Source organism: Pongo pygmaeus, chromosome 4 (genome assembly GCF_028885625.2).
Source record: "Pongo pygmaeus isolate AG05252 chromosome 4, NHGRI_mPonPyg2-v2.0_pri, whole genome shotgun sequence".
Classification (NCBI taxonomy): Eukaryota; Metazoa; Chordata; class Mammalia; order Primates; family Hominidae; genus Pongo; species Pongo pygmaeus.
This window is the reverse complement of record NC_072377.2, coordinates 15,078,432-15,098,526: the sequence shown is the minus strand read 5'-3', so window position 1 is coordinate 15,098,526 and position 20,095 is coordinate 15,078,432. Positions and strand designations below refer to the sequence as shown.

The following is a 20,095-nucleotide window of genomic DNA, read 5'->3' as shown; positions in this document are numbered from 1 at the left end:
AGTGGTGCGAGCTGAGATGGTAGAGATCTGAACCTCAGCACAGCTGGGGCTTTGCCTGGCAAATATGATGAAAGAAAAGCAGGGTAGGGAAATGATGGTCATTACTGAGCATGTCATGTAAGCTGAGGAAAGAGGGGAGACAGGACATTGAGGTGGCCACAGTGAAGGGTTGGTGGGATCCATGGATGGGGGACCAGCGGGGTTGGCAGACAGAGGACAATGTCCTTGCCTTGGCCTGTTGGTGGTGCCCAATGTGTCGATAATGGCAAGGTCTGCAGTGACCCAGCAGTGGCTGAGGTGGGGCTGGGGCTGAGAACCTGATCCCTGAGAGGCCATTTATTGTAAGAACAGGCAACATGGCAGGGAAGTGACCAGGAATTAGGACAGGCAGTAAGTGGGAGAGAATGATGGCAAGCCTGGAGCTGTCCCAGAGGGGACTGACGGATGCTGTACAAGGTGGAATATTCTGATAACGTGAGATTCCAAACTTGAGGCTTTAGGGAGGAGGAAGGAAAAGCAGTCTACAGGTGATTGTGAGGAGTTGGGGAGAGCGCAGCCCTCATTGGAAAAGGCAGCAGGGGGTGGGCTGTCTGGGGCAGGGCGGTGGGACACGGTGTCCTCCGAAGTGCCTGCCTAGCTCAGTGCCAGGCACACAGACAACCAAACTGCAAGGAACACACTGAATTAAAATGCAAAAGAGGTGATACCACCCCAACCATAAGAAGGTTTAAGCCTACAGCGAGGGGTCCCCCAAGACCCCGGTGGTGTCTCCCTGCTCGTGGTTCTGCTGCGCAGTGTCCCCGTCCACAGCCCCACACTGATGAGTCTTCTTTGGTCTAGAAAAAGAAGATGGAGAACGAGTCGGCCACGGAGGGGGAAGACTCTGCCATGACAGACATGCCTCCGACAGACGAGGTGACAGACATCGTGGAAATGAGAGAGGAGAATGAATAAGGCACGGGACGCCATGGGCACTGCAGGGACAGTCAGGATGACACTTCGGCATCATCTCTTCCCTCTCCCATCGTATTTTGTTCCCTTTTTTTTCTGTTTTGGTAATGAAAGAGGCCTTGATTTAAAGGTTTCATGTCAATTCTCTAGCATACTGGGTATGCTCACACTGACGGGGGGACCTAGTGAATGGTCTTTACTGTTGCTATGTAAAAACAAACAAAACAACTGACTTCATACCCCTGCCTCACGAAAACCCAAAAGACACAACTGTCTCACGATTGATGTTGTGTCCTCCTCCCCTGGACAATCTCCTCTTGGAACCAAAGGACTGCAGCTGTGCCAGCGCCTCTCGGTCACCCTGCACAGCAGGCCACAGACTCTCCTGTCCCCCCTTCATCGCTCTTAAGAATCAACAGGTTAAAACTCGGCTTCCTTTGATTTGCTTCCCAGTCACATGGCCGTACAAAGAGATGGAGCCCCGGTGGCCTCTTAAATTTCCCTTCTGCCACGGAGTTCGAAACCATCTACTCCACACATGCAGGAGGTGGGCGGCACGCTGCAGCCCGGAGTCCCCGTTCACACTGAGGAACGGAGACCTGTGACCACAGCGGGCTGACAGACGGACATAATCTCCCGTAGAAAGGTTTGAAATGCCCCGGGGGCAGCAAACTGATATGGTTGAATGATAGCATTTCACTCTGCGTTTTCCTAGATCTGAGCGAGCTGTCAGTTCTCACCCCCACCGTGTATATACATGAGCTAACTTTTTTAAGTTGTCACAAAAGCGCATCTCCAGATTCCAGCCCCTGCCGCATGACTTTTCCTGAAGGCTTGCTTTTCCCTCGCCTTTCCTGAAGGTCGCACTAGAGCGAGTCATATGGAGCGTTCTAACTTTGCATTTTAGTTTTTACAGTGAACTGAAGCTTTAAGTCAGTCTCATCCAGCATTCTAATGCCAGGTTGCTGTAGGGTAACTTAACTTTTGAAGTAGATGTATTACCTGGTTCTGCCATCCTGTAATAACTCTGCGGTACAGGTAATTCAGAATGTACTATGGTACTTCCCTCCCACACCATACGATAAAGCAAGACATTTTATAATGATACCAGAGTCACTATGTGGTCCTCCCTGAAGTAACACATTCGAAATCCATGCAGTGCAGTATATTTTTCTAAGTTTTGGAAAGCAGGTTTTTTTCCTTTAAAAAAATTATAGACACGGTTCACTAAATTGTTGATTTAGTCAAAATTCCTAGACTGAAAGAACCTAAACAAAAAAATATTTTAAAGATATAAATATATGCTGTATATGTTATGTAATTTATTTTAGGCTATAATACATTTCCTATTTTCGCATTTTCAATAAAATGTCTCTAATACAATACGGTGATTGCTTGTGTGCTCAACATACCTGCAGCTGAAACGTATTGTATCAATGAACATTGTACCTTATTTGCAGCAGTTTTATAAAGTCCGTCATTTGCATTTGAATGTAAGGCTCAGTAAATGACAGAACTATTTTTCATTATGTTAACTGGGGAATAAATGGGTCACTGGAGTAGGAATAGAAGTGTAAGCTGGAAAGGCAAAAATGAGAAAGAAAAAGGCAGGCCCTTTGTGTCTACCATTTTCAGTGCTGTGTGATCATATTGTTCCTCATAGCAAAAAAGAATGCAAGGGCATAATGTTAGCTGTGAACATGCCAGGGTTGCGTTCACATTCCTGGGTACCCAGTGCTGATGGGGTATGCCCACGTGGGGACATGTCCTTGGCATGTTTCCTCAGAGTGGCTTTTCCTCCATTAATGCATGTATGAGTGCTGAAAAATTAAGTTGCATAGCTGCTTTGCAGTGGTTTCAGAGGCAGATCTAAGAAGATAAAAAATCTCAATGTATCAGCTTTTTTTAAAGGACATTACTAGAAAATTAAACAGTATTTTTTAACATGTGTGACTCTTTCATACTTCTGGGGTTGGAGCTTAAAGATCCAAACTGAGAAAGCAGGCCGGGCACGGTGGCTCATGCCTGTAATCCCAGCACTTTGGGAGGCCGAGGAGGGTGGATCACTTAAGGTCAGGAGTTTGAGACCAGCCTGGCCAACATGGCGAAACCCTGTCTCTACTAAAAATATAAAAATTAGCTGGGGGTGGTAGCACATGCCTGTAATCCCAGCTACTCAGGAGGCTGAGGCAGGAGAATTTGCTTGATCCTGGGAGGCAGAGGTTGTAGTGAGCCGAGATCGCGCCATCGCACTCCAGCCTGGGTGACAAGAGCAAAACTCCGTCCCAAAAAAAAAAAAAAAAAAAAAATTCCTTTCCCTCTAAATCCAGGAAGGATCAGCAAGGGCCTCCTCATTATGAGATGAAGAAATATAACTCCAGAGACTCCTTCAGTGATCAAGATCAGTGGGCCATAATATTTGGTTAGAGTTTCTGAGAACACAGGAAACAATGCCACACTCAGGCCACCACAATGGAGCTGATTTGGCAGGACTTGTTCAAACCTTTCACCTTAAAGCACGTGATCCTTCTTCGTACATTTTCTTCACTTGGTCTGCTTAAGTCACAGCCTAACAACTTCTGAGGCAAAACTGAGAATTGGCATATTCTCCTGCGTTTCTTCTAATCGAGTCCCATCATCCAGCTAGACATGAAAGATCAAACCAGGGAGGGTGACCTTTCTCCTTCCCACTTTTCAGAGTCATAGGGGCAACCTTTTGACTTTTGTGACCAAAGAAACATTCCCCCAACACATTTATTTTTCATTGTAGGGCATTCAGCTGACAGCTGTATTTAGAAGGGTACCATGCCTGTGAGATTCTCATGTCAAAGACCAGGGAAAGACCAGGTGTGACTTTCTCCAAAACTGAGTGATTGCTTATGGACGAATACAATTCTAAAAATACAAGGCCATGAAGTAGTTTTTCATTTAGATGCTGAGAAATAGGTTTGGGCATCTCGAAGCATAGGAAATAGAGAGTAAAGGTTTTCTAGAGCTGCTCCTTTGGTGGCGTGTTTATTTGAGGAGCACAAGGGAGGTCATCCTAAATGTGCAGTTGCCATTTGTTCTGTAGTGACTTACAGGGATCTCAGTGACAAAGGGCGTCAGTGAGACAACTGAGCAAAAAGAACTAGACGAGGCTTGTGCTCGAAAAGTCACGGTAGGATTGGATCTGCGGGCCACATGGCTCAGGGAGTATTGACGGATTTGCACATTGGCAGGAAACTCTCCCGTTTGGGATTCTTTAAACGGGGCACAGAAGGCCACTTGTTTGCATTTCTGGGTAAAAAACAGTCATCCCCCATGACTGCCTGCATCGGGTTTGTCTTGTGCCAAAGTTACTCTTCCTTTGTTTTTACTTTGCCTTGATTTTTAGCATTAGCTGGTAGTTTGGCTTGGAAATGTCCTGGATAGCCGATTCCCTAAAAAACTGAAACATTTAATATTGGCTTAGGATGTATCAGATGGGGCCAAATAAAGCTTCTTTACAATAGTAAAAGCACTTTATACTTCACTCTCTGAGTCTTCCCAATAAATAACCTTGGGAGGTGCAAGAGGTGGGGGGCCCAGGATGGGGAGGCCTGGGAGCTCCCAGGGTAGTGACAGAGTTGGGCTGAGTTCTCCAGATGCCAGATGCGTTGCAGTGGGGCTAGCTCAGGAGTGCTCACTCCCAGCCCTCTGGATCTCTCTCCTGGTTGGAATAATCATTACATATCATAACTCTCAAAATTTATTCGCTTATGTCTTCAGAATAAGAAGTGTGAAATGTTAACAGCTCCCTGCTCTCTTACTTGTTCCCCATTTGGGGATCTTCTGGAGGGAAGGGGGAGTAACTTTTCTATATCCTTGGTTTCTAGAAACATATCGATTTCAAGACTCAGTAGCTGACTGGTTTTTTTTTCCCCTTCAAATTGAAGTGGGAGTGTGTGTGTGTGTTCCGCAAAATAGCAAGTATTTATAGTGTTGTAATTACATTTCCTTGAGAAATATTTTCTTGTATTTAAAAATCTTTCTACTTCAGTAACTCCCAGCAGAACAGTGCCCAGGACAGCATGTGCCAGTTAGTACCAGCTTTGCAGGTGAGCTGACTTCTAAACTTAGGACGACGTCTTCATCAATCAAACTAGTGCACAGTCCAGGAAAAGGGGTCCTTTATCTTCTAAGTTCTGCTCCCCACCTTTCTTTGAAGAACCAAAATTGCAGTGGAATGTGAGGAAGGGCTTTGAAAGACATGGAGTGTTGAGATGTCTGCATTGCACATTCAGCCAGTTCAAAGCCAGCAGCTCCTGCCTGCATTCTGTAGACAGCGCCCTCACACACAGTCCTCTGACGGCTCTCATATAAAGCACTCAAACCGTAGGAAAGCATGTTTTTGAGCAACGTGTTTGGTAACCATTTGGGATACTCCTCTGTGTGGTTATTTTGAATCTCTATTTCTGTCATTGAAGCAGCAAAAAAACATCATGTGACTCATCAACTGATCTAACCACACTTAAAACAGGATGTAGAGAAAAATCTGATGAGAAACGTAAAAGGGCCTGTTGCCTGCCCTTTTAAAGGCAAAATGTGTAAAATCATGCAAATGTTCAAAATGAGAGAAATTGCATTGTGCAATCAAAATAACCCAAACTCCACTCAGAAGTCAGAAAAGTCACAAATATATAGTATACTGTCTGATCTCAAAAGGGAAAAACGAGATGACGAGACCTTAAGTTTAGACTTTATTTTCTTCTCAAGAGGGGACATTAAATCTATTAACTTGCAACTTTCTGCTAGGAAGAGCATCAAAGGTGGGCCTCCTAAATCATTTTTGAAAAATCTTTGTCAAGTCCAAGTGGTTCCAGGAGAATTACAGCCACTATCTTTTAAAATATTTCATTTTAGTGATAATGTTTTTCTCTGCTTCATTTGCAATCAACCAGGATCTCTAAAAGACTGCATAAGATACATGCACTTTTATAGACGGCTGTCAGCTACACATAGATTCAGCAAATGTTTTTTATATAGTACCTGTTTTTAAGTTAGGCTACGTAACTTAAAGTGCACTTTACTAACAAGACTTGACATTAGCGTTTACAATATGTATATGTAAACAAAAGCACACAAAAACTAGGCACCCTTTCTCTCTCCAAGAGTTTAAGTGGTTTCCTTAGGTTAAAGAAGGGGACAGACCAGCTAAAAATGGTTGTACCACTCACTGTACAACCTCATGGAAATTCTTACTATAAGATTTAGAGGCACCGTTCCCTAGCTATAAGCCAGGGCAAGAAATGGCGCCTTTGGAGTTGGGGAACATTTGGGGAACATTACAACAGGGTAGATGCTGGTTCCCTGAAGTGTGGGGCCATGAGCATGCAGGGACCCACAGTTTGAATGAACCAGCTACTGAAAGCTAAGTTCAAACCACCCTTGCGTTAACAAAGGAGTACAGGGTACACAACACCAATCACCCAGCACCCCACAGCAATGGTCATGTCACCGTGCAGCAGGTCCCTTACCCCAGGGCTGCCACATCCACAAGCCTTGCAATGGCAAATACGCTGCTCCTTGGATTTAATGAGGTATTTTGGTTGCTTAATGATGTATTGATCAGGGAACTGTCTAAAGCTAGTAGCGCCAAGGAGTTAATCAAAGGGCTTCGGGAAAGTGGACAACAGCCACACACGCGATTCTGTTCCATACCGACACTCATTCATTTAAGGAGTGTATTCAAGCTGGAGGCTTCCATATCACTCACGCTTCTTGGCCTCACCTTGCTCATCTGTCCAGTGGGAGGCTTGAGCCATTATTGCTAAGGCCCCTTCCTGATCTAACATTCTGTGTATGATCTAGTATTTAGAACGTGGTATGAGATCCTACAATGGAAGAATAAAATTACCTCATTCTTCATTTCAGATCTGAACATTAGCAGTGATCTAGATTTTTTTTTTTTTTAAACAAAATTAAGTGTGCTCAGAGTCATTCCTCTATATGGGCTATGGCGGTCAGCTCATAGGTTTGTCAGTTTCACATCAAAACTGTGGGTATAAACTGTTGAAACCAATCACATTAAAATATTTAGCTGGGCACAGTGGTGTGCATCTGTAGTCCCAGCTACTCAGGAGGCTCAGGCAGGAGGATCGCTTAAGCACAAGAGTTGGAATCCAGCCTGAGCAACAGAGCAAAACCCCGTCTCTAAAATACAAATAAAATATTTGTGTAGTTTTTAATTAAAATTGACTACAGCGGTCAGTATAAAATATATGTCGCTTTTAAGGAAGTGCTGTTTATGTATCTAACAGATGGAAGTTTTTGCATTGGTAAGAGCATTTATATATGCTTTGTTTCAGGGTTTATGGATTTGTATTCATATATTGTCAAATAGGTTTCATACTCTAATTTTACTTTAAGTAAAGCTTAAACATTTGGCATACAATTGAGATTGCTTTTAGTTTCTTCATTTTTTTTATTCTAACCATGCATCTGTTTACTCACCGCAAAGTTACTTGGTTTCCTAATCCTGATTACAGTTTCCCTTTTAATCAAATTTACCTGAGAGATTAACATTTTGCCCTTTCCCTTGGTTGCTAAAACTTCTAACCACTGGGAAATTTCTCTAAACTCCCTGTCTTACTTAAATATAACCTATTTCTTCAGATTTTATCCTGCATTAAAATTACTTTTACTTCCCATAACTTCAGTAATACTGAAAATGCTTCTCTGAACCCTCTCCAACTTCTCTATACACCTTCTCAAATGGGAATGCCAAAATGAAGCAAGTGTTTGGTGAGCCTGAGAGGGGCAGGGCCCGACAATCCTCCTGCCCACATCTAAGAGATTCTTACTCTTCTTAGTCTTTATGGGAAAAGTATTACTCTTTTATCACTTTTTTTTTTTTTTTTTTTTTTTTTTTGAGACAGAGTCTCCCTCTATTGCCCAGGCTGGAGTGCAGTGGCGCAATCTCGGCTCATTGCAACTTCCGCCTCCCGGGTTCAAGCGATTCTCCTCCCTTAGCCTCCCGAGTAACTGGGACTACAGGCACACGTCACCACGCCCAGCTAATTTTTGTATGTTTAGTAGAAACGGGGTTTCACCATGTTGGCCAGGATGATCTTGATCTCCTGACCTCGTGATCCGCCAACCTTTGCCTCCCAAAATGCTGGGATTACAGGCATGAGCCACCACGCCCAGCCAGCATCACTCTTTTCTTAAAGCATCACGTTTTAACCTCAAAGAAAGATGGCTCTAATTTTTTTTTAGCTCCTCATAAGACATTGTAGAAAGTGATTCATTACATACCTGTAGTCAGTAAGATTCTAAGCATCCTACAGACTCGCTTGGGATTGCCTATTTCCTACCTTACTGCTCCTTTTGTTAAAATCCCAGATCTCAGTCCTACCTCCACTGTGCTTCTCTCTTACTGCCTCTAACACCAACCATGTTTTTGAAGGCTTAGAGCTGTGCTCCCGGCCACAGTGCATGGGCTATGTCATGTCCTCAGGCCTAGCTATCGGGTCGTGTGTTCAGTTCCTGGTTGCCTTAAAGACAATACAGAGCTGCGCTGGCCCCAGCATCATTCACTGTCCCTGTAGGGAGTGGTACTCTTAATACCACAAGGGGCAAATCTACGTCCCCAACCCATGCTTTCCCCTGACATCTCCATCTAGAGGAGGCACAATTACCTCCCACCTGGAAACCTCCTCCTCAACCCCCCAACGCCAGTGGAGTCCCGCCAAGCCCTGTCCCCTGGTATCTCTGCCTTCCACGCCTTCCTCTTTATCCTCTGTAGTCTCACTGGCTTAGCTCAGGAGAAAAATCGTGGAGAATTTCTCAAAAACCGTGGAGAAAACTATGCCTCCTTCTAAGTTTTTTTTTTTTTTTTTTTTGACACTATTAAAGGCAATGCTAAGGTGCAAGGAAGGTTGGCATTGCTTATATTTGTAATTCTGCTCCCAATAAGCTCCAGGTTTCTTACCTGGACAATATAAAACAGTAAATATCATGCTGACTGCCCAGTTCAATACACTGGGCTTTGAACAAAAGGAGAAAATAAATCAGGAGCTGTGAGTCCTCATTCTGTCTGCTGCTTATTAGCTGTGATTCAGGCAAGTGACTAGACGACGCCTCTGGATCAGCCTCCTCTCCTCTAGAACCAGATCTTTTCTACACAGTTCTAATCTACTGCAGCACCAGGATTTGCGGAATGGCCAATTGCAGTTCACAAAGGCGGAGGTGCCGTGTCTGCTAAGCTTCTAAGCCACATGGAAGTGCTTCAGCCAACAAATCCATGAACATTACTGTGGTCCACTTTCAACAGAGAAAAATGACTAGAGCTTTTATGAAACGAAAAAGCTGCTTATCTCAGGTTCAGAAACCCTTGATTCCAAAGACCAAAACAGAATTAACAAGTGCAATCATTATTTCCAAACTTTACATTATACTATACACCTCAAATTCTCATTGGGTCTTTCATCTGCTACACAATAAAAGCTCTCTTGGTCTAAAGGAAATGGCTGAGGAGAGCGGCCTGTATCTCCACTGCCCCTGATGGCACCATCAGGGCAGATGCTTGCAGTTCACGTGTGGTCTGAGGTAAAAAGTGTTTCCTCCATCATGCCAGCAAGACCACGTCCTAACCTCGCCCGATTCTTCTTTCCCCCAATGCCAACCTGCCCAATGCTATTTAATTCCACGCTCTTCAGAAAAGTATACAAATGGCTGGCAGGCCCACTTCCACCTTCGCTGGGAATCCAGTCCTCACAAGCCCAGGTTCCTAATCTGGGCCTATTTCCAGCTCCAAATACAGCGGTGATGCCTAAGTCTGTTTTTCCAGCCCTAACTTGTTCCCAAGCTTCAGACCAGTCACTGGGTGTATCCAGTCACGTCCCAACATCTCCTCAGGGGCCGAGAAGGGCCGTGGCCTCCAGCCCATCCCTGTACACTCTTTCCTCACCCCTTCCACATTTTCTGTCTCCCCCATCTAGAGGAGTCACAGGGGCACCCACCCAGAAACCCACTCCATGTCCCACTCCTCTCAGTCAAGTCCCCAAGCCCCATCAGCGCTGCCTCCTAGCATCTCACTCCCACTCTCTCCTTTTCCTCTTCAGTCCCAGCAGCTCGGCTCAGGGGGCTCCTGCTCACCTTGGGCTTGGATGCTACAGAAGCCTCCCTCCTGAACCATCTCCCTCCACCAGGCTCGAGTGTTTCCCTGGACTATGATGGAAATGACATCTCCTAGAATTCTGCATCACACAACCCACACACCCATTCTCAGCAGCCTGGGATATGGTTCTAGAAACCCTGGCCTGATGAGCGCCCTGCTTTGCCCGGCAGGTCCTTCCTCACTGTAGGCACTGGGCTGCTGCAGGACCAGCCTGATACTTAACACGGGTGGGCACCAGCTTACGCCTGAGCTATGTGTAGAAAATAAGAACCCAGCCAGAGAGGACGACATTCACACCAAAGAGAAGGCGGCCACACCAAACGGGGACTCCTGATGGCACCCGGCCTCTTTCTGCAGGAGTCTGAACTCCCTGACTCTGCCATCCCTCAACACGAGGAGGGCAAAAAAGGACCAAGAGTAGATATTTGAAAAGAATTTGTAGAGATGGTTTCTTTGCAGAGAGCGACACTGAGTCCCACTCCTTCTGGGGTAGGGAGTTGTAATACTCAAAGCTTGAAATGGGGTCCTGAGTCCTGGGGACTCAGTGGGCTGGTGTCTGACTCACCCGTCAAATCTAACAGAAGGGCACTGGGGCTGGCTGGCAAATCCCGAGTTTGACAGGGCAGGGGGTCCAAAAGTCTTTCCCTTGGCCCAGACCCTGGCCTCACAGATCAACAAGCTTGCCTGGGGTCATCTTAAGGCCTGCCCCACAAGGCCACCTAGGGGGGTGGACAGGGCTCAGTAGAAAGAAGCTAGAACTATCACTGGCTTCCTACGAGCTGCAAAGGAGGAAGTGGTGGTCGGAGGCGACAGCATTAGCACATCCCAGGAGCTGCCTTGGTCAAGGTACATGGGAAGGCCCTAAGCCGGAGGCAAGAAGTGGGGAGACAGAGGGGGCCTCAAAGATTCCTGAAAGTACCCCGTGAGAGAATGAGAACAAAGCCCTGGCTGGGCCCAGAAGGGCGGCCGACAGGACAATTCCTATGGAGGGCTGAGATCTCTGCTCCCTCCCTGTCTTGGCTCCCTCCTCCTGTTCTAACTCTGGAGGGCCAAACAGGGCAGTGAGCAACTGTCACAGCTTTCACTCTCACACAGATGCAATATTGCAATTTCTGAGTTAGGAAAGCATTTGGCAACCTAAGAGGACTATAAAGTCTATTGCCCCAGAGTGCTCAAAAAGGTGATGGGTCGCCCTGAGTTGAGTTTTCACCAGGGGTAGGAGAAGGTCTCCGATTGAATTATGTCTTAAACAGTGAAAGACAAAAATAGTTGCTTTGTGATTCCATCCCTGGAGTCACGCCAGTTCTGCTCACCAGTGACAAATGCACAAGAGCTCCGTGAAAGGTGGGGAGGGCTGCAGAGGGGAGGGCTGGGGAGGGTAGGCACAGCGGGAGGTACAGATGGGGAGGGTGGGCAAAGGGGGAGGTGCAGATGCGGAGGGTGAGCACAGAGGGTATGGATGGGGAGGGTTGGTGAGGGTGGGCATGGGGTTGGGGTGAGGATGGAGAGGGCTGGGAGGACTGTGCCTTGGCCGGCTCACCCCTACATCCCCAAGCTTGGAACCATGCCTGGCCCCAGGGCTGGCACTCTTTGGTGAATGGATGCAGGCATTCCCATATTCCTACCTGAACATGCGGACTCTAGGACACCAGCACGACAGCCCTCCCTCCTGTAACCTTCTGGTCTTCAGTGCTCTCTTCTTGTCCCTGAAGAAGGCCAAACCCTTTTTGAACTAAAATACTCTGAGTGAGTTATTGTTACTTGCAACCAAAGGGCCTGACATGGAATCCCTAACACCCCTTGGTCTGCCTTTCCTTCCTACTGCTCCCACCCTACATCTATCTCATTTCTGTGAAATTCAGATAGAAAACTCAAAAGTGGTTACAGAAGACATGAACAGATGGCTCCCAGGAAAGGACCTGAAAATGGTTTACACAAATGAAAACATGCTCAGCCTTTCTCAAGAAATGCAAGTCAGACTTCCAACCATCAGCTCAGCAAAGATCAAAATGTTTGATAAAGCCAGTGTCGTAAGAGCCTAAGGAAACACACTCGTGCTCTCCAATGGGACTGTACATCAACGGTACCACTTAGAGGACAACTTGTTAAGACATCTCAAGCACATACGCAACTAGGGAGAGTTTAATGTCAGAGGCAAAGAACATGAACAGGCAACCGAGCCCAGACAAAAGGCAAGGGTAGAGGAGGTGAGACAGAAAATTCAGAGAAACTACAGAAAGAATGCCCAGGTTTCAGGCAAGACGGAAGTGGTCAACAGAAAAATACTGTACAAACAACCTCTCGTTTTAAACACACATAATGCAGCTGGTGTTCTTTATTTAATGGTTGTAAAGCGCTTCCACAAGACCCACAGCCTGCATCCCTGTTTTTCTCTACACTTTCTTGAGTGGGAAAAGGCGGTGGAAAAGGAAATTCAAGAAACACTGTCCACAGAGTTGAGCAGAGCACCGTTAATTCAGACAAGTAGAGGGAGAAAGTGCATTTCTGACACTGAAAAAGTGTATCAATCCAAATGAATGGGCCACTGGAGGAGGAAAGTGGTTTGTTGTTCATAATGGGGAGGTCTTTCTGCTGTACGTGACCGACTTAGCACTGCCGTCTAATGGACGCCCAGTACCTACCCAGTGGGTTCTTCAGAAGCCCAGCTCCATCTTGCAAGACTCCCAGACTCTAGTTCTTTGACAAACAGGAAGGCAGAGCTCTGCTGACTCAAACTTCATTCTCTATCCGCAAGATACTTCTGAAAGTCCAGTCTTCCCCCTCTTCAGAGGATTAACTTCTTCCAATGAGAGCCTGATTCATAAGCAATTTGTTGAAGTTCTTGCCATCACACTGCTGGGTACATTTCCAGCAGTGGAAATGGTTCATAAAGAAATGTCTCACACACAGCAAACCTCTTTGCGGCAAACACACAGCAGGACTGGGTCAGAATTGAGGCTGCAGCCCTGCTTTACAGGTCTGGAGGATCTTCCCCTAATAAGTGCTAGCACCTCACTTAATCCACACCACCACTGAGACAGACTGTGTGTGGTAAAGATGAAGAAACAGATTTAGGGAGGTTCAGGAACTGTTCAAGCCCACCCTTTTAGTGGGCAGCGGGAATGCTGTTGAATCTAGACCCAAGCTGATAACTATGCACCTGATTTGGCTGGCAGGGTTGGGGGCACTTAGTATGGGTTAAGCACTGTGCTAACTGCTTCATCTCATCTAACTCTTCCACACTGCCCAATACTGCCTCCCTAAACCCTTGATTCCCCTGCTCACAATGGTCAGGGGTCAAGAGTCAGCCATGTGGACATCATAGGTCTGCCTTGCGGGTGCCAGAAAGTTAGAGCCCAATGCAATAGCACAATCTGCCAAAGTCCTCAAAGGCAAGCATTTGACCACAGCAACAGAGCCAGGCTTCTGAGTTGTATTTTCTAAGTTTATTTTTAGTTATTTGTTTTTACAGTCCTCTGCAGCAGGGTTTGCTAAAGTGGATCAACAGCAAAGCCCCCAAGTCAGTTCAGCTTCTGACAGTGAAGACAAGAGACTCAACAAGTAAGAGAGGAAACTCTGGCCCCAGGAGCCAGGCAACTGACCGCATCTGCAGGTGGGAACCAAGGCCCCAAACTGCACAGAGCCTCGGGGGCATGTTTTTCAGAGCAGGCGAAATTTTGGACACATGCTGAACATCTTACGGTGTAAACAGAGGCACTGCTAAACAAGCCAAGATGAGCGCTGCCAGGTTCACACAGTGTGCTGCTCCGCCAGCCTCCATTCACAATGGCTTACCCACGGAAGAAAAACACCATCGCCACTGGCAGAGGGTCTAAAGTTGGCTTGTTATCCTCTCCGAATTCATAATACAAAAAGTTAGAAGTGGCTAAAATGCAGGCAACAATACCAAAATATTTTTATAATAACAATGAAAATGAGAAAGAAGCTTATTAAATACATTCGTTTTGACTTTGTTCCTTTATCAAAATACTCAGAAGTAACCAACATTACTGTGGATTGCTGCGGTTCTTATAAGGGGTACAATGTTTTAGCACCATTTATGTGAATACAGTCAAGGCATTTTTCAATATGTAAATGAAAGCTCCTAAAATTAAGTATAAAATATTACTTTGAAGTTCAGAATTAAGCTCAAGTACTTCTGCTTACTGGGAGAACTGCCAAGTCCACTGCCAAGACTGTGGACATTTTAAGCCCTGTGTCCCTTCCTTGTACTGATCCATGTTTTGGCAGTTTCATTTCTGACCCAAACTTATACCAAACAAATCAATGAGATTAATTGAGAAAACACAGTGTCCTCCTCCTTTAATGCTAATAAATGCTATTAAGAAGCATTCAAAATGCTTAAACAAACTGGTGGCCATGAGGTCTGGGACCAGACACACATCATAAATGATGTATTGATATAACATTTCAATACAATTAATGTATGTGTTTCTAGACTTAATAACCACTCTATGTATTTCCATTATACATACCAAAACCCATTCCACCATTCCCGGTAATAGATTTCAATATACCCTGAAAAGAATACAATACATGGGGCCAGGCGCGGTAGTTCATGCCTGTAATCTCAGCACTTTGGGATGCCAAAGCAGGTGGATCACCTGAGGCCAGGAGCTCGAGACCAGCCTGGCCAACATGGTAAAACCCCATCTCTACTAAAAATACAAAAATTAGCTGGGAGTGGTGGTACATGCCTGTAATCCCAGCTATTCAGCAGGCTGAGACAGGAAAATTGCTTGAACCAGGAGGCAAAAGTTGCAGTGAGCTGAGATCACACCATTGCACTCCAGCCTGGGCGACAGAGCAAAACCCCATCTCAAAAAATATATAATACAATACATGGGACAGTTCACCTCCACCCTCCTAGAATACTGCTGAGTCCCAAGCTGCGAGGACACGTGCACATAAAGGTATGCTGTGACTGCAGACCAACACGCATGTACACACATGCACACACACACACACACACCCCTCCTGGTCATGGGCAAGCCCACCTCACACCTACCGCTAGTGACTTACAGGAAAAGCCAGAAGTGGCAGGCTGTCAAACCAGTTTAGTTTTGTTGCTTTTCATGGCTCCAAGTTATAAACTGAATTACAAAAACATTAATAATCAGTTGCCCGTGTCTTTCCTCACACATTCACTAAACCACTCTTCTGTTCAACGTGGCACTGGCTCCCTGGTCTTTCCATCCTCTTAGATGATGTCACAAATGAGGTTTCCCGAGACAGTTAAGCATTAAAATACATATTTCTGTTAAATAAGGGACTTAAATTTTAGAAATAGGAATTTGTAAACTGTATACACGTAAGGCCTTCCATTCATTCAGATTTTTATTCTTCTATAACTTAAGCACAGGAGGTCTGTCTGGCATCTGTGGTTTTGTTCTTGAATGGCATTTTAACATTTATTCTAGAATTAGTTCCTCCTTCTTACAGTTCCTTGGACCATTTTTAAATTACTTGATATTGTGCCCTGCCTTTGCTAAACTATTTGGGAATTCTATGTATTTCACATTCACTTCACACACACTGAGGGCTTTCTTTTTAAGTACTCACAGATCTTACATAAAGGCATTTCTTTTACTGCATGTCTTCAAGTTAAGATTCCCCAATGGTTTATGCTTCTGGCTTTCAAAGGGGAGTAGCTGCAAAGTACTGCTTAAGAAAAGGAGATAAGAAAATGATCCAACTGTACTTTAGTATCTGAAGAAGACACATTCAGGAAGTCTATATAAGTCCTATGTAGATGCCGGGATGGCAGGAGTGCTGTATCATTAAAGGTGATTCAGCACTTCACAGCCTCTCTCTAAAAGATCTTCAGAAAGTAAACTAATTCTTAGGTAAAACAGCACATTGGGAAGAGGGAGGACGCAATGAATAACAACACAGGATGAATAACAAAAACAAAGACCAAGTACATAAAAACTCACAAAGGCTTTTCCCAACAGAGGTGTTAAAAATTCATGTGGCTTGAGATTTTTACCTGATAAGCTCCAAAGGTGGAGGGAAAAAAAAAAAATACCAAGGCAATGTCTGTTCTCCTTAAGCAAAGAAAATCTTATCAGACACTAACTGAATATATAATAGAGTAACAAAAGTGTAAATCGCTAAATAAAGAAAAAAGGATTCATCCTGTTCTGTGCATTGAAAACATTTTCAGCCACTCTGTATTCTACGGAAGAGGAACTGCAAACACTTTCAATCAAATCCAGGCCCGAATCATCAGTTAGAGACCATGTATTATTGGTTTCTTGTTCTCTAATGTGACTATCATTGTTCCTTGTGGATGGATAACATCAACAGATGTATATACAGAAGGAGCTCAGGATGTAAGGAGGGGAATCTGAAAATGTTCTGGAAAAGCAGTGTTAATTCCATGAAGCATAATACAGGGAAATTATTTTAGGTTTAAATGCACCTTAAATGAGCTCACAGGTATAAAAGTCATGCCTGCTTAAGATGGAGATAACTTTTCTGCCAATACACAGGGTCCAAAACTCCTAAACTCTTGCAAGAAACTCTGGGATAGAAAGTTAGGCATAGTATAGTTCCTACTACATTCCTTTCTTCTAGAACACCTTATCATTTTGAAGATTGCTCTAAGTGGAACATACTCCTGAATCCATTTAATCTCCATTCAACTTCTAATCTGCTGATGTCACCTGACCAGCTCAAGACCAAGAATGAGAAACGGAACTAAGATTCTGGGCAACTGAAGCTGCATATTGCAATAAAAAAAAATTATTTTTAAAGTTGGTCAATCATTTCTATTTCCTGAAGTGCTATTTATTTGAAAGCTTTGCTTCTCTGACGCCATGATCACACTAAACCTAAACAAGAGTCTGACAGATTCTGACAAGGCCTTCGGACAGAAAGCAACATAAAAGAAACACATTCTTTTACCCAGAAATCCAATTCAAGTTCACTAAGATTAGAACATTTTCAAAATGCAAGGATAGATGACTATTATTAACATGAGTATTCTTAAAATTCAATGACATATATAAACTGATGGTCAGATTCAATGTACCTGAAGGGCACAGATCCCTACTGCTATGTATGTATGATCGAAATGTTTCGAGTTGTGCTTTAAAAAACATCAGAAATGAATGGTAAGCATCTCCTGCTGTACAATCCCATATGCTACAATGAAAAATCAAAGCCAATAAGAAGTCATTATTACTTTAATTTGGCTTCTAGGTACCTTCTTATTCAAGGCACAATTGCATTTCACAGTGAAAAACACAAAGCCTCTCCAATATATTCACACACATTTAGAGCAGAATTTGATTTCAACACTCTAATCAATAAACATTTAGCAAAATGTGGTGAATATTACTGATGAGGTAATGGGAGAAAGCTAAAGTAATAGTCTGAATAGTTTTGTGCATCCTGAGTTTTCTTAACTAAGACTTTATTTTTAATTAAAAACAAAATTTACATTTTCAAAAAACGTTTGCCTCAAAAAAAAATAGCTTCTAAACTATATTAAATTCGACCAAATAAAGATTTTAATTATTATAAAACAAAGCTCAGTATTTCAGGGAAACACCACCTCCACAAACGTTGAGCCAATTCAGGGGCTGCCAATAGAATCCTAAAGAGTGATGTCTCCGGTTCGTGTGAACACCATCTGCAGTCCACACCCCTTGAGGACAATTCAGGCCATAAGGCAGACCATGCTCAGCAGAGCTGCCCCTTCAGCACCCCAGTCACCACCCTTAGCCTGACTGGGCAGGCGATGGCTCGTAGCCAGGAAGGCTGCCTCCCTCAGGCTTCCCAAAACCAATCAAGGGCATACGCGGCTCAGCCACACTTTTGCACTCATATTCCCATATGCTTCTGCTTAAATGTACTCATGAAAAATTTTAAGATGGTTTGCTGTCACTCATCCCCTGCCCCAGACGGGTTACACAGACCTGGCAATGGACATACCCTCCAACACAGCATGAAAAGAGCACAGGAAAACCCAGGTCCAGCTAAGCCCTACCTCAAAGTAATTTGGCCTTTGGTTCCTCTTCTGAAAGCAGGTGGATACAAACTGTTTGGCTATAAAATTGTGAATCTATGGAACTGTAGAATAATTAAAGCTTCCAACACTAAACCACAAAGGCAAGTAGTGTCTGTCCACACTGATGGGGCACCACCTGCACCAAGCCCCAGACTCCAGTGCGCTGGAGGCATCAGACATCTGTCATAGTCACAAGGAGCAAGAAGTTCTAGGTTCCCTCACCACTCCCTCCTACGCTCCTCCAGTCTTCAAAAATGCCTTGAAATAACCCACTTTGGGACCCAATTCTTAATCTGCTGCAAAACAATCTGCTTAAAATAGCCTTAATTAAGATATAAGTCCAAATCATTGCTCTTCCCTTCATAAAAAGGAGATTACCAGAGGTTGTCATGACTATGCAAGTAACAGATCCATCCCAGAATTATACCACTTAAAGCCGACTGTTAGAGGCCCCCTCAGTGCAGTGGGTAGCACATCAGTCTCATAATCTCAAGGTCCTGAGTTAAAGCAGACTGTATAGGAAGATCTATAGAAACCCATTACTACTAAAGGGGAAAAAAAAAATACTGTACTTAAAAAAATTAGAAGCCAGTTTACCATTAGAGAGAGTTTTGATTTGAGATACAAAGAACATATTCCTCTCCAAAACTGAGTTTCCTCTGATACAAAAGTATTTGCCTTCTGGAGAAGATATGGTTTGCACCATCCAACAGGTGTGCTCTAAAGGCCCCCACTGAAATATATTGCATCATAGATGAGGGGAAAGACTTGGTTAATTTCTCTTATCAAAAGCTAGTCTTCAGGACATCCTGTCCAACTTGGCTCCCAGGGGCCCAAGGGTTCTTCTCAGAGATTGTTCTTAGAGACCCCCGAACCTGCAGCCCAAGCCCAGGAGCCACCTGTGCATCTTCGCCACGTCGCCAGGCTGTCAGGAGCATGCGTCTCTCATAGACTGGTCTCCTCACACACTCTGACGGGGATGTTATAGTGCCGATCGTCCTCAGCAATGAGCGTTACCACTGGCCAGTCCTTGGGTGGGTCGGTGGGGTAGACTGTGATGAATTCTTCCGTGTTGTACTTGGAGAGCCGGTACACCTGGATGGTGTGGCGCACAGCATAGGCAAGAAGGAACATTTCAACCTGGGAAGAAGAGCAAACAGGTATTCTGAGGAAGATCACACTGAAAAATGTGGCTTAACACATGTTTCATCCATTATCCCACAGTGCACAGCAATGGTGAAGCCACAACCTTTTTTCTTCCTGCTTTGGGTCCAGCCCCAATCCTTTTCGATTTAAAAAAAAAAAAAAAAAAAAAAAAGCAGATAATCAAGAATGGATCATATGTCTGATAAGGGTCCTGTATCCAGAATAAAGAACTTTTACAACAATTAACAAAACAAAAAACCAAATAACCAGCTTAAAAATTAGGCAAAGGATCTGAACAGACACCTCTCTCCAAAGAAGGTATACAAGTGACCAAGAAAGCACATGAAAAGATGCTCAACATTGTGAGTCATCAGAGAAATCCAAATCCAACTACAATGAGATAGTACTTCACACCCACTAGAATGACTATAACCAAAAAGATGATAATGGGGAATGACTGCTTAATGAGCACAGGATTTTCTTTGGGGGTAACATGTTTTAGAACTTCATATACGTGGTAGTCACCGGCAGTGTAATAAATGTCAATGAGATGTACACTTTAAAATGGTCAATTTTATATTATATGAACTTCACCCCAATACAAAAAGTCAGAAGTGTTGGTGAAGATATGGTGAAACAGGACACTGATACATTGCTGGTGGGAATGTAAAATGGTGCAGCTGCTTTGCAAACAGTCTGGCAGTTCCTCAAAATGTTAAAGCAATTCCACTCCTCGGTGTATACCCAAGAGAACTAAAAACATACGTTCACATAAAAAAAATTATACATGACTGTTCATAGCAGGGTTATTCACAGAA

At 44.2% G+C, this 20,095-nt stretch overlaps 2 protein-coding genes across 4 annotated transcripts in view; one reads left to right on the top strand and one right to left on the bottom strand.

Moving 5' to 3' along the window:
* Window positions 1-2,895, top strand: part of ANKH (ANKH inorganic pyrophosphate transport regulator) — a 161,499-nt gene extending 158,604 nt beyond the window's left edge. For both annotated transcript variants that reach the window (XM_054487325.2, XM_063664671.1), the window contains one exon: window positions 841-2,895. In XM_054487325.2, the coding sequence (XP_054343300.1) occupies window positions 841-954 (114 nt within the window). In that variant the 3' untranslated portion in view covers window positions 955-2,895. The remainder of the gene's footprint in view (window positions 1-840) is intronic.
* Window positions 2,896-6,803: 3,908 nt separating this feature from the next.
* OTULIN (OTU deubiquitinase with linear linkage specificity) overlaps window positions 6,804-20,095 on the bottom strand; it is a 47,210-nt gene continuing 33,918 nt past the window's right edge. For both annotated transcript variants that reach the window (XM_063664672.1, XM_054487326.2), the window contains one exon: window positions 6,804-19,271. In XM_063664672.1, coding sequence (XP_063520742.1) covers window positions 19,077-19,271 — 195 coding nt within the window. In that variant the 3' untranslated portion in view covers window positions 6,804-19,076. The remainder of the gene's footprint in view (window positions 19,272-20,095) is intronic.